Consider the following 15700-nt stretch of genomic DNA (forward strand, 5'->3'; position numbering starts at 1 on the left):
AGTATCAAAAGCCTTTCTAAGATCCAAGTATATAATATCAAAGTTATTCCCTGCATCCAGTTCTTTTGTGACTGCATCATAGTATCCAATCAAGTTGGTCAGGCAAGACTTCCCCTTAACAAAACCATGCTGTGTCTGAGCTATAACTGAAGTCTTGTCTAAATGATCCTGCAGTGCTTCTTTAACCAGTGCCTCCATTAATTTTCCTGGAACAGAAGTTAAGCTCACAGGTCTATAATTACTTGTGTCAGCCTTTGATCCTCCTTTGTGAATTGGGGTCACATTTGCACACCTCCAGTCCATGGGGTACCTCCCCTGAGTCCAAGGAAGCTCTCATAATTATGGCTAAGGGTTTGCTACCTCCTTTAATATAACTAGATAGATCCCATCCACCCAAGGTGCCTTTCTTGTATTTATCTTCAACAATTTCTCCTCCACTTTATTCAGTTATTACAAGATTATCTAGCTTATTGCCAGAGTTGAATACATCTCTGGCATTCCTGAATAACTCCTCATGTGTGAATGTCGATGCAAAATATTCATTTAGTTTGTTAGCTGCCTGAGCAAAATCATCAACAGTTGAACCATCAATATCAAGTGGACCAATTTGATTCATCCCCTTCCTTCTAGAGTTTACATAAGTAAAGAACTCTTTGCTGTTTTTCTTTGCATCCCTTGCCAAGGATTTCTCGTAATCTGCCTTCGCCTGCCTAACCTCCTTTGTAACTTGGTTACAGATTAGCTTATATCTGTCATAGGCTTCTGTGTCACATGTTAATGTGTCACATGTTAATATATCCCACACATTTTTCTTCTCTGCCATATGTCTCATTAGTTCATCTGACATCCATTTAAGCCTAAACCTTGAACAATATTTCTTAGTTGGTATGTAAAGCCTAGTAGCTTCCAAGATAAGTTCTTTGAATGCTTCCCATTTTGAATTTGCTGTTGGTAACATCATCAGTTGGTCCCACTGTATAAAATTTAAATACTGTCTAAGACCACCGTAGTCACCTTTATGAAAGCAAAAACCCTTCCCTTTACCCTGATGTTAGTTACCTCTTTGAGTAAATTCCACTTCAGCACACTGTGATCACTGCCACCTAGTGGTTCCTTTATCTGCAGATTCTTAATGCATGAAGAATCACTACTGATAATCAGATCAAGAGATATTACTCCCTCTAGTTGCCTCCCGAACATGCTGATGTAGAAAACAATTGTCCAAAAATCCACAAAAGCATTGCTAGTGTGTGAGCGACCAACCCACAAATTCCAGTCAATATCTGGGAAATTAAAATCCCCCATTATAAGACTCTCTGATTTTCTGGCCCACTCTATTTCCCTGTACAGTTTCTTATTATACTCATCGGAGTCATTAGGCCTATACTCCTACACTCCTACTCGCAATTTTTATCTCCCAATGCTTATGTCACAAAATTATTCATATATATTCACTAAGAAACAAATATGAGGGGTGGCTATTAATCATTTATTAATTGTAGTTGTGCACAAGTTACTTTATATTTTAATTTAAATATTAGTTCTTTTGGCATGGGTTTTTTTTTGTTTATATCTAAAAAATCACATGTAAATAATTTTGTGTTTGCAGGAACCGCCACTAAGAAAGCTTGATTCTGAGCATCCTGAAAAATGTACTTTTATGAAGTTCCCAGCTGAAAACCAAAGTAAGTTTTAAACATTGCCAGTTAGGAATGATCACTGTTAACTTAATGGAGAAAGTTAGAGATAATTCTCTCTCTCTCTCTCTCTCTCTCTCTCTCTCTCTCTCTCTCTCTCTCTCACACACACACACACACACACACACACACACACACACACACACACACACACACACACACACACACACACAACTTCTGTTCCGGGTAAAATAATGGAGTCACTGGTTAAAGATGCATTGCAGGATCATCTAGACAAGACTGCAGCAATAATTCAAACACAGCATGGGTTTGTTAAGGGAAAGTCTTGTCTGACAAATTTGATTGGTTATTATGATGTGGTCACAAAGGAACTGGATGCGAAAAATAATTTTGATATCATATACTTGGATTTCAGGAAAGCTTTTGACACTGTTGCGCATGAAAGACTACTGTACAAATTGGAGCAGAATGGTATTAAGGGTAAGTTGCTACAATGGATAAAAGGATGGTTAAGTGGGAGAAGACAGAGGGTGGTAATCAATGGGTGCTGCTCTTCATGGACTAATGTTATTAGTGGAGTCCCACAGGGTTCGGTGTTGGGTCCACTGTTGTTTTGTGTATTTATCAATGATATTGATGAAGGTATATCAGGCTTAATGTCGAAGTTTGCAGATGACACAAAGGTTGGCAGGGTTGTTAATGACAGTAATGGCAGTGTGCTACTGCAACAGGATCTAGATAATTTGGGCAGATGGGCTAAGAAGTGGCAACTGAAGTTCAACCTTGACAAATGCAAAGTACTGCATATGGGTAGAAGTAACCCCAGAGAAACGTACCAACTGTGTGGTACTACACTTAAGGTGGTAGAAAATGAAAAAGACCTGGGAGTAATTGTGCAGTCAGATATGAAGTTTTCTGAGCAATGCAGACAGGCTGCTAGGGCAGGTCATGGGGTTTTGTCAATGATATATAGGAATTTTGCTAGCAGGGAAAAGGAGGTGATTGTCCCTCTGTATAAGGCAATGGTCAGGCCACGCCTTGAGTACTGCGTACAGGTCTGGAGGCCTCATTTTAGGAAGGATGTAGATTTGCTTGAGCGTGTACAGAGAAGAGCAACACGATTGGTGAGGGGAATGAAGGGATTCTCTTACCAAGAGAGGCTTAAGTTCTGCAAATTGCAGTGGCTGGAGACTAGGCACCTGCGCGGTGATCTGATTGAGGTCTATAAGGCCTTGAATGGGTTGAGCACGCTGAATTCTGATGGGATCCTTCCACTTGTTCAGATTACGAACCTACGGGGACATAAGTTCAAATTAAGAAAGGACAGATGTAGAATAGATGTGCGGAAATTTGCCTTTAGCCAGCGGGTGGTTAATTGCTGGAACAAACTTCCATCTGTCGTTGTGGAAGTTGATAGGTTAAATAAATTTAAGGAGGAACTGGACAGGCATTTGGAGGGAATGGCGTGATGATTTTTTTTTTTTTTTTTTTTTGGCTGATGCTGCATAAGCTCCTACACTTGCTTTCTTGCATCATGTGCCACTACTACTACTACTACTACTACACACACACACACTCTCTGACCTTTTCAAAGGTTACTGTGTGTGCATATATCTTAATTAGTGAAATTTTGACAAAGTTGACTATGAGAATTAGTTACACTGAAGAACTTCATTCATAGTAGTAAACTATAGTAGTGTAAACGGCATCAATTTAATTGTATCTCATATTGTGACTGCCTTCACAATGAGGTACCATGAATTGCACTGCCTCAAATAAGTAACTCTTCACCAATGGAGAAGACTATTGTTACTTATTCTCAGTGGATACCACCACCCAGATGACACCGTTTCAAGACTTGTTGGCCTATCATCGATGAAGTGTTACTTATTCGAGGTAGTGCAATACATGGTAACTTGTTGTGAAGGCAGTCACAATATGAGATACAATTAAATTGATGCTGTTCACACTACTACTGTAGTTTATTACTACAAATAAAGAATTGCGTATTTACACTGAGAGTTCTTTAGTAAATTACAAGTTCATAGTATATTATTATGCCTTGAGCATTTATTTTTTCTAGAATTGGTTAGAGTAGCAGCTGAAAAATAAATAACTTTCTAAATAAAACCTTATGATAAAACAAGATACCATAAAATAAATTATCAGCAAAATGAGCCTTAATTTTAATACAGAGTTCTGCATACCTGCTAATCCTTCAGTTTTATGGAGACACCATCTTTTTGACTTATTTTGACACCTTCTCTATCTCACTGTCATAACAGTTTTTCCCCCCATCTTTTCTCAAAAAATAATAAAAGTCTAGCTTTGCCGTTAAATTCCAAATTTTTAAATAATTTTGCAATTTATGGTTTATTTTTGTTAACGAATTGCCCATTAGGCATGTTAGTGTGCATTACATAAAATATGTGGAACTTGTGTTCACTGTGCAAAGCTAATTAGCAATTCATTCAAGTAAGAACTATGATTTTCCACATACTATAAAATCTGGAAAAGTAACATACTTGCATTGTGCTACTGCACAAAGATGTGATTTTTCAATTTTTAATCATGGGAAATGTGATATAATCAGACATCAAGGACCAGTTAGTTCTGAAACAGATTGTCATAGTGACCTCACCTTTTAAACAAATAGTAATTTAAACTTGTGACAGATTTTCTGTTAATTTTCAATAGCAGGGCAACTTGTTAGAAAAGCAAGATTGTTCTGCTGTAAGAATTAAGACCATTGCATTATGAGTGCAATTTAAATCCTGCTGGCTATAAAAGCAGATGAAAGAACATGAATGTCCTGCAAACATCTTATAATTTCTCTGAAACCATATCACTTTATTTATGTAACTTAAGTTCTCTGAGCAGTGCAGATGGGCTTCCAGAGCAGGTCATAGAGTCTTGTCAATGATATATAGGAATTTTGCCAGCAGAGACAATTAGGTGATTATACCTTTGTATAAGGCAATGGTCAGGCTACACCTTGACAGGTCTGGAGGCCTCATTTTAGGAAGGATGTAGAGTTGTTAGAAAGAGTACAGAGAAGGGCAGGCTCAATGCTAATGGGATACTTCCACTTGCTGAGATTAAGAACCTGAGGGGGCATAAATTCAAATTGAGGAAAGACAGTTGTAGAATAGATGTGCAGAAGTTTGCCTTTAGCCAGCAAGTAGTTGATCGATGGAACAGACTTCCATCTGTTGTTGTGAAAGTTGGTAGCTTAAATAAATTTAAGGCTGAACTAGACAAACATGTGACCAGATGGGTGAAATGGGAATTTTTTTTTTTTTTATTTGGCTGATGCTCCATAAGCTTGCTTTCTTGCATCATATGCCTCAACTAATGCTAACGCTAATCCTACATGTCAATGTTGAAAAAAAAGTCGTGAGTTAGGGTCAAATTTGAAATTGTCTGCAAATCTGCCCAGACATGATAGGAGGGAGTATATGATGAGAGCCATGTCAATCAATTCGGCCCTGGAGAGATTTTGCAAGGCTCATGGGATAGAATGTTCCATGATACTTGTTCCATGATTCCAATAGATTAACAATAGCCACAAGCAGAGGCGAAAGTGTTCTTGCACTGCTTCTATTGGAATCAGCAGCAGTCTGCAAAGCGAGGCACTCGGGATTTCAAGGAAATCCCGAATACCTCGCTTTGCAGACTGCTGCTTTGTCATCATGGAACAAGTAAATACACTCGCTTTGTAAATTCATAAATACACTGCAGACCTCGCTTTGTCATCATGGAACAAGTAAATACACTTATTGTGTTAGGGTAACTAAGAGTAAGAATAGGTGTATGTATACACCTATTCTTACTCTTAGGTGTATATATACTTGCATGTACACCAATGCTAGGAGTATTGTAAATAAATTTGATGAATTTGAAGTGCGAGTCAAGACATCAAAAGCAGATGTTGTTGGGAAATCAGAGACGTGGTGCTACACAGATATATACACAGTGAAAAATTGCAATTTGGGGAGTACAAATTGCACACAGAAAGGATAGACAGGACAGGAAGGGAGGAGGGGTTTGGTCAGGCGCGCGGGTGCATAAGTACACGTGCCTTGAGTGACCGGGGTTCAAGCCCGTGACTACTGAATACGGTGCTGTTTCTTGTATTCTGTCTATTTGTGAACTCCTCTGACCGTTTGGTCGTCCCGGAGTATAAACAGAAAATTTATTTATTTATTTATTTATTATATAAATTCTAAGGAAATGCATCCAATTGAAACTGGTGGACAATGCAATTTTAAGTCAGTGTGGTGTGACATACGCACTGGGAAAGGGAAAATGAGAGGTGTGTGTGTGTTATAGGCCTAATGAATCCGATGAGTACAATGAACAATTGTGCAGAGAAATAGTGGGTCAGTAAATCAGAATGTCTTATAATGGGGATTTTAATTTTCCAGATATTGACTGGAACTTGTGGTTTGGTCACTTGCACACTAGCAAGCCTTTTGTGGATTTTTCTACAGCCACATGTTTGAGAGGCAACCAATGGGAGTAATACTCTTGATCTGATTATCAGCAGTGATTCTTCATGCATTAAGAATCTGCAGATAAAGCAACAACTAGGTGGCAGTGATCACAGTGTACTGATGAGGGATTTACTTAAAGATGTAATTACCATTAGGAGTAAGGGGAAGGGTTTTTGCTTTCTTAAAGGTGACTACAGCGGTCTCAGAAAGTTTTTAAATTCTACACAGTGATATCAACTGATGATGTTACCGACAGTGAATTCTAAATCAGAAGCCTTCAGGGACTTAATCTTGGAGAGTACCTGGCTTTTCATACCAACTAAGAAATACTGTTCAGGGTTTAGACCTAAATGGGTATCAGATGAATTAATGCAGCTCGTGGCAAAGAAGAAAAATGTATCAGATGCATAAGTTATCAGGCGACACAGAAGCCTATGGCAGATATAAGCTAATCAATCAAGTCAATTTGTAATCGAATCACAAAAGAGGTTAGACAGGCAAAGGCAGATTATGCGAAATCTTTGGCAAAGGATGCAAAGACTTCTTTACTTATATAAACCCTAAAAGGAAGGGAATGAATTAGATTGGTCCACTCAATATCAATGGTTTGAATGTAGATGATCATTCTCAGATAGCTGCCAAACTAAATGAGTATTTTGCATCTACATTCACACATGAGGAGTTATTCGAGGAGGAGAATGCCAGATGTTTATCAAACTCTAACAGCGAGCTAAGACAATTTGTAATAACTGAGAGAAAAGTTGGAAGAGAAATTGTTAAAGTTAAACATAAGGAAGGCACCTAGGATGGACGGGATCTATCCAGTTATATTAAAGGAGGCAGCAAAGGAAGTGAGCAAACCCTTAGCCATAATTATGAAAGTTTCCTTGGACTCAGGGGAGTTCCCTGTAGACTGGAGAGGTACAAATGTGTCCCCAATTCACAAAGGGGGATCAAAGGATGACACAGGTAATTACAGACCTGTTAAGAAATTGCAGATAAAGGAAACACTAGGCAACAGTGATCACAGGTACTGAGCCTGTGACTACTAAATACGATAAATATTTGTATTGGCAATTTATTGTAAACTCTACTGACTTGGTTGTCATGCCGGAGTATAAACAGAAAATTTAGGCCTGACGTAGCCCAGTGGTCAGGAGTGAGAGTGCATAGCACGCGTTCCTTGAATGGACCGGGGTTCAAACCCGTGACTACTAAATACAATAAATATTTGTATTGACGATTTATTGTAAACTCTACTGACTTGGTTGTCTTGCCGGAGTATAAACAGAAAAAATTTATTTGATGTGGGATTTATTTAAAGATGTAACTTCCATCAAGGGTAAAGGGAAAGGTTTTTTGTTTTCATAAAAGTGACTACAGTGGTCTAAGACTGTTTTTAAATTATATACAGTGGGATCTAGTGATGATGTTTAAAACAGAAAATTCTAAATGGGAAGCCTTCAAGGTATTAATCTTGGAAGCTACTAGGCTTTTCATACCAACTAGCTGACCGGGTGGGTAAAGTGCCTGCCTGGCAACCCAAAGGTCGCGGGTTTGAATCCCGCCTCGGGCTTGGATCAAAGTACTGCAAAAACCTTGGGAGGTGCACTATGGCCACAGAAGCCAATGCACCAACAACTACCCAAAAAAAAAAAAAAAAAAAAATCATACCAACTAAGAAATGCTGTTCAAGATTTGGACCTCAATAGATGTCAGATGAACTAATTAGGCTCGTGGCGGAGAAGAAAAATATGTGGGATGCATATAAATTGTCAAGTGACACAGAAGCCTATGGCAGATATAAGCTAGTCTGTAATCAATCAAGACACAAAGGAGGTTAGGCAAGCAAAGGCTCATTATGAGAAATCCTTGACAAAGGATGCAAAGAAAAACAACAAAGGCCTCTTTACTTATGTAAACTCTAGAAGGAAGTAGATGAATCGGATTGGTCCACTTGATGTTGATGGTTCGACTGTTGATGATCCTGCTCAGATAGCTGACAAACTAAATGAGTATTTCGCATTTACATTCACACATGAGGAATTCTGTAAGAAAGGGGAGGACAGAAATTTACTAAACTCTAACAGGGAGCTAAATGATTTTGTAAAAATGGAGAACAAAATGGAGGAGAAATTGTTGAAGTTAAACATAAAAAAGGCACCTGGGGCAGGTGCCTTTTTTATCTATCCAGTTATATTGAAGGAGACAGCAAGGGAAGTAAGGAAATCCTTAGCCGTAATTATGTCCATGGGGACCTCCCCTTAAAACAAAAAAATCGAAAATCTTACATTAGAGCAACAAATAATTAAAAATCAATTTAACACAATTAAAAATAAGAAAATTAATTAAAAGAATTTAACAAAAAAATTGCAAAACGATTTTCCTTCCTTGAAGCTGACAACGCTTTTCAACTGTATGTTGTAATCACAGGAATGAAAATTACCGAATAGGGGTGAGCATGAAATTTAAATAGGGATTATTTGTCTTTGTGCATGCGCTTAAGCCCACGAATCGGAGATCGGATATGGCCAGCAAACATTAACAGAATTCTCGTGTAATTTAATTTCTATGGTTTCTGCAATTAATAGTCGCGTATAATTACGTTAGACACTAAGTATTTTGGCCTCATTAAATAAAAAAGTGTTTTTTGTTAATGGCGTGAAAGGCTAATTCTGACGCTGCTGAACAAGAAGCACAAACTGAGGCCACAAGTTGATTAACTCGAATATTCAGAGGAAAATGCATCAAACCTTGGTAAGACGAGTCGCAATCACCGCAAGAAATGTTGTATATCAGGTCAGTAATTTGTGTTGCGAATGAGGAAAGGACTGAGCAATTGTTCAGTATAGTATGTAATTTCCGTATTGGCCTGACCACGATTTTAAATTCGGTATCTTTAAAGAATCTGTTAAGCTGTTTGAGCCACTGTTCAACATATGGGACAGAAATAAAGTATTTTTTGATATTACTATGTTGGTTGGTGTAGTATTTTGTATCCTATCCTACATCATTTTACATTTGTTTAATAATATTCATTCTAGACTCAAATTTATATTGGAAAGGGAGGATACGGATACAAAGCCATTAAATTTTCTAAATTTTATGCTTACTCGGGACCCGAATAAAATCCAATTTAGCATCTATCGAAATCTACAAACACCGATATGCTTCTACATTATAACAGCTATCACCCGTTCACCTACAAAAGATCAGTTATCTTTAATCAATTTCTAAATGCCTATAAATATTCAACGACGGAATCTGCTTTGGGCTCAGAAATACAAATATTAACCAGCAGAGTCTTAAACGGGTTATCCCCTTGCTACAATAAACTGAATTAGGGTACAAGCTAAGGATAGGTTACAAAATACTACACCAACCAACAATAGTAATATCAAAAAATACTTTATTTCTGTCCCATATGTTGAACAGTGGCACAAACAGCTTAGCAGATTCTTTATAAAGATACCGAATTTAAAATTGTGGCCAGGCCCCAATACGGAAATTACACACTACACACTACACTGAACAATCACTCAGTCCTTTCCTCGTTCGCAACACAAATTAATGACTTGGTATACAACATTTCTTGCAGTGATTGCAACTTGTCTTACCAAGGTTCGACGCATTTTCCTCTGAATATTCATGTTAATCAACATGCAGCCTCAATTCGTGTTTCTCGTTCGGCAGTGTCAGAATTAGCCTTTCACACTGTTAATGAAAAACATACTTTTTTATTTAACGAGGCCAAAATACTTTAAGTGTCCAACATAATTATACATGACTATTAATTGCAGAAATCATAGAAATTAAATTACACAAGAATTCTGTTAATGTTCGCCGGCAATATCTGATCTCCGATTCGTATTTAACACATGCGCGAAGACAAATAATCCCTATTTAATTTCATACTCACCCCTATTTGGTAATTTTCATTCCTGTGATCACGACATAGAGTGGTAATCAATGGACAGAAGACAAAGAGTGGCAATCAATGGACACTGCTCATCGTGGACTAATGTTATTAGTGAAGTCCCTCGGTGTTCAGTGTTGGGTCCATTATTGTTTTCTGTATTTATAAATAATATTGATGATGATATATATCAAGCTTAATGTCCAAGTTTACAGACGATACAAAGATTGGCAGGGTTGTTAATGACACTACTGACGCTATGCTGCTGCAACAGGATCTGGAAAGGTTAAGCAGATGGGCTGAGAGGTGGCAAATGAAGTTTAACCTTGACAAATGTAAAGTACTATATATAGGAAACAGCAACCCCAGAGCATCGTATCAACTCTGTGGTACTACACTGATAGTGTTAGAGAATGAAAAGGACCTGGGGGTAATTGTGCAGGCAGATATGAAGTTCTCTGAGCAGTGCAGACAGGCTGGAAGAGTAGCTCATGGTGTGTTATCAATGATATACAGAATTTTTCTAGCAGGAATAAGGAGGTGATTATTCCCTTGTATAAGGCAATGGTCAGGCCACACCTTGAGTACTGTATACAGGTCTGGAGGGGCGTCTCCGTAGCCAGGTGGGAAGGAGCACACGCTTCTTGATTAGACCGGGGTTTGAGCCCGTCACCACCAAATACAGAGGATGCGGAAAGGTCAAGGGAATGACCACCGCATATTCCCGGAGAAATATGGCCTTAGTTGCTAATGCTCCTAAAAACCAAATAACAAACAAACAAACAGGATGGAGGCCTTGTTTCAAGAAGGATTTAGAGCTGCTGGAACGAATACAGAGAAAAGTAACAAGATTAGTGAATGTAACAAAGGGTTGCTCTTATGAAGAAAGGCTTAAGTTTTGCAAATTACAGTGTCTGGAGACTAGGCACCGGCGAGGTGATCTGACAGAGGTGTATAAGGCCTTGAATGGTTTGAGCATGCTCAATGCTGGTGGGATTCTGCCTCTTGCTCAGAATAATCACCTGAGAAGGCACAAATTCAAATTGAGGAAAGACAGATGTAGGATAGATGTGCGGAAATTTGCCTTTAGCCAGCAGGTAGTTGGTTGGTGGAGCAGACTTCCATCCCTTGTTGTGGAAGTTGATAGCCTAAATAAATTTAAGGCTCAGCTGGACAGGTATTTCGAACGAATGGAAGGGTAAAGTGGAAGTTTTTTTTGGTTTTTTTTGGCTGATGCTGCATAATGCTTGCTTTCTTGTATATGCCTCTACTAATGCTAATAAGTGAGAGATATTCTTTTACAAAGCAATTAATTGCTGCTAATTTGTTTAAAAAAGGAGAACTTCGTTATTTTTCGTACGAAAATGCCCATGGAAGAGGTATGGGAGACTACTGAGGCATATCCCATAATTGAAAGAGAAAAGCTTCTTAACGGAATTACAAGTTTTCTATAGCAGACATGATCTACACAATTATTGCAAATTAACTGACTTGCTGAAATTTATCTCAGAAAATAATCTAGCTGAAGTTCTAGGTGAACTTACAAAACTCATAAAAGTTCTTTTGACCATTGCGATGACTATTTCAGAGCCCGAATGCTGCCATTCGACATTAAAAGGAATAAAAACATTTTTGAGGAGCACAATGAATCAGGAAAGGCTAAATGCTCAAGCAATGCTTTCAATAGAGAAAAGCTTGGTCAACAGTGCACCAAACTTGAATGAAAAAGTTAATCTATTTTCAACAAATAAAAACCAAAGAATGGATTTTGTTTTTAAATAAAAGTTCAAGTCTGTTAATGGTAAATGTCCAGTTAATGTTTTGCAGTATTTTTAACTCGCTTATTATTATTACTACTGTGTATGTCTATATGTCTTATAACCAAGGTAATTTAATGTAACTTTAAGAAGCAGCACCCTCAAACATCAAAGTCACGAGCCGCCACTGACAATACCCATATACTTTTTAAATCTCTGGCCTCCACAGAGTACCGTTTCACAAACAATGCATTGTGAAAATGTCTTCATTTTTACCTAGTTTGGTTCATCTTTAGAGTGAGAGCAGACGCCCCATACTTGTGTCACTGGCTGTATGTGTAAAACGATCTGGAGAAGGCTGTGTTTTACTTTCGTTTTAAATTGACACTGCACCAGAGAAAGAGTTGCGAAACATTATACCACTGTTACATGTCTGCTAGTTAGTAGAGAGAGAGGCCGTTATTTGTGATTGTTGTCTGGAAATAAGTAGAACTGATAAGACCTTAGATCTAGTGATTACCACTGGACAGTCTAGAGAAGCAACCTGATACAAATATGAAGTTCCCCTTTGCCCCTCATGAATTCCATTTTGATTGCGTCAGATTTCCAGCACAGTAGTCTCTCGGAATTGCTTTTCCCCACGGAATTAGCCTTTTGACCAATATGAGGATTCAAAATTAGAAAAGGGGGGACCTATATATATATAGTCAGTCCTCGTATAACACATGTTTACACTACACGAATTCGATCATACACGATTTATAAATAGGGGAACAATATCTTATATAACACGAACCAAATTCGCTTATGCACGATTCGCTTTTGTGTTTACAAGAAATGGCAGTCGGACCGGAATCACCCCAACTGAACGCAACATGATAGGAATGAAGAGAAGATTCTGAAAATGTATTTATGTTTTTTATATCAGTGAAGGGGAAACACATTTCACCATAATAATGTAAAAACCAACACAATTCCAGCTATCGGTATAATCGCAAATGCAATTAGATCGAGTTTACTACCAGTTTATAACAGATTACAGTAGCAGCAATGCAACTGGAAATTGTTTTTATTGTTTTATGGTAGTAACCCCTAGAACTGTGCTTTAGTAAAATGTGAGGTGTTAATAGTGTATCTCTGCCTTTACGGTGTTGTTTATTCAGTTGCTACATGCGTGCAGCTTTGTTTATGTGTATCAAGCGTGCCTCCCCGTTTTGTAATTGTGATTTATTCCCTAAAAATGAGTAAAATACTTAAAAGGTGTGAAAAGGAAGCGTCCTGGTGAAGATACTGCAGATTCAGAGAGAAAAAGAAAAGCAATATCGATAAACAGAGGCAGACTAGATCAAAAATTCTTACCCGGGAAAATTTATAGTGGCCTCATACTATGGTTTATGGCCAAAATCACACCAGTCTCCGGCCCACTGAGGTTTCCCCGGTAAGGCTTATGGCCAGTCTGCCTCTGTCGATAGAGAAAAAATATGAAATTGTGAAACGCTTTGAGCAAAATGAAAGACCATGTGATATTGAACGTGCTACAGGCCTAAAGTGCCAAAAATGTGGAAAAAAAATTCCAAAAATATAAAGTCGAGAATAAAGTCACATACTCAGAGGCGAGAAGACAAATACTCAAAACAGAACCAAAGCATACATATGCCCCCGCTGCTAAACAATTTCAGTCAGTAGGTATTCAAACAGATGTTACAGTTCCTCCAAATATATCCATTGCTGTTTGGGCATGTTCCTTGCTCTCTGCTTCCAAACAGCGTTCTTCACAACAAAAAGCTGAACAAGCCAGTAACACCCCAATTACCATTCCAACCAACATGCCTCAAACAGCAAAACCAAAAGTGGCAGAAACTAAAGTACCGAACCCACCAGTTTCAACGGGCATGGATGTTGACCAACGCAGTGAATCCGACGATGGTATATTAGAACTTCATGCGACTGATGAGATGGACGTCACACGTCCCTACTTTCCAAAGAAAGAGAAAGGGAGATTGGATCGATGCAAGCAAGTTTCAACTAAAAAGCAGCCAGAAACAAAAATAAACAACAAAACCACTTAATGGAAAGATTCTTCCAATGGAATTGTAGAGGCTTTCGCAATACGAAAGACGATTTATACGATCTCATCGACCAGTATGATCTAGCAGGCATATCCCTACAGGAAACCTACTTAAATGCAGGAGTATGTCCCACCATCTTCAGATGAGATAGGAGAATAGACTCGCCAGCCTGTGGAGGAGTGGCAATTCTTGTTAGAAACAACGTTCCATTGAAACATATTGCTCTTCAGACCCCTTTTGAAGCAGTGGCAGTGCATATTGTAATTGGCATCACTCTTACAATAGCATCAATATATATCCCTCCTGATTTCTTATTCTCTTCTGATGACCTAGAAAATCTAATAGACCAGCTACCATCTCCGTTCTGCTTACTCGGAGACTTCAATGCACATCATTCGCTGTGGGGATCTCCAACAATTGACAAGAGAGGTAAGCTAATGGAATCCTTTCTTGATGCTTATCAACTCACTATTTTAAATACTGGCGAGCCAACCTACATTCATTTTTTGACTGGATCCATGAGTTCAATAGATCTCTCGATCTGTTCTCCCTCCATATATACTATTATGGAGTGGTCTGTTCTTGAAAATCCACTGAACAGTGATCACCTGCCAATTCTCTGCAAACTCCCCATCACTACTTCGCTACATTTGGAAATTCCATAGGGCACACTGGAATGAATATGCCTCTCATGTTCAGTTAGATGATAAAATAATACAGTCTCAGACCATAGAAAATGTCACGAAACACATTACTAGTCAAATATTATTAGCTGCTACCATTGCAATACCAAAATCTTTACCGGAGAAACGGAAACACTACTGGTGGAACCAAGATTGTACGCATGCGAAAGAGGAAAAAAACAGATCCTGGAATTTATTTCGTAAATTCCCCACAACTAGTAACCTAATTAACTTCAAAAGACTGAAAGCCAAGTTCCGTAAAGTAAGAAGAAATGCAAAGAAAGAAGCCTGGATTAGCTTTTCCTCAAGTATAAATAAGGACACAGATAGTAGAATCATTTGGAGGAAAATTCAAACGCTCAATGGCAAATATGTTCAGTCCCCAACTACGATACTAAATTGGGAAGGGAAAGAGTTGTCATCACCGGGAGAAATAGCAAATGCCTTAGCAGAATCATTTGCCAGAATATCAGCAATATCCACCTTTAACCCAACCTTTCAATGAATTAAAGAATCTGCAGAAAAGCATAAGATTAATTTTTCTATGGCAGTTTCACATCCAAACAACCAGCCATTCACATTAACAGAATTTCTAGGGGCACTCAATAAAACACCCAATAGTGCTGCTGAGCCAGATGGGGTCTATTATATAATGTTAAAACAACTTGACAACAGAGCAAAAAGAACATTGTTAAAATATTACAACCGTATTTTTTTATAAAATACCTACCCACTCTCCTGGCATCACTCAATTGTTCTAGCCTTCCCGAAGCCAGGAAAAGATCGTACCTTTTTGCATAACTACAGGCCAATTTCACTGACTAGTTGTCTAAGAAAAGTCCTGGAAAAAATGGTTCCCAGGCGGCTAACATGGTTCCTGGAAATAAACAACTTACTAAACAGCAGCCAGTATGAATTTTGAAAGAACCGGTCCATGCTAGATGTGATGATAAAAGCAGAGGCAAACATCCGAAATGCCTTCATAAGAAGAGAACGTCTAGTCGTGATTAATCTCGATATTGAGAAAGCCTTCGATACCACCTGGCAATATGGTGTACTAAAAGATCTCCATTCTTCCGGCTTGAGAGGTCAGTTACCTCAGTTTATACAAAACTTTCTAT

The 15700-nt window shown here is 38.3% G+C and overlaps 1 protein-coding gene across 1 annotated transcript in view; it reads left to right on the forward strand.

Annotated features, from left to right (window-relative positions):
* Positions 1-15700, forward strand: part of LOC150081034 (uncharacterized) — a 152674-nt gene that overhangs the window by 83972 nt on the left and 53002 nt on the right. The window contains exon 5 of the mRNA XM_090380895.1: positions 1610-1685. Coding sequence (XP_090237021.1) covers positions 1610-1685 — 76 coding nt within the window. The remainder of the gene's footprint in view (positions 1-1609; positions 1686-15700) is intronic.

The sequence above is a fragment of the Mastigoproctus giganteus genome, chromosome 9 (assembly GCF_048544385.1).
Source record: "Mastigoproctus giganteus isolate SK-2022 chromosome 9, ASM4854438v1, whole genome shotgun sequence".
Lineage (NCBI taxonomy): Eukaryota > Metazoa > Arthropoda > Arachnida > Uropygi > Thelyphonidae > Mastigoproctus > Mastigoproctus giganteus.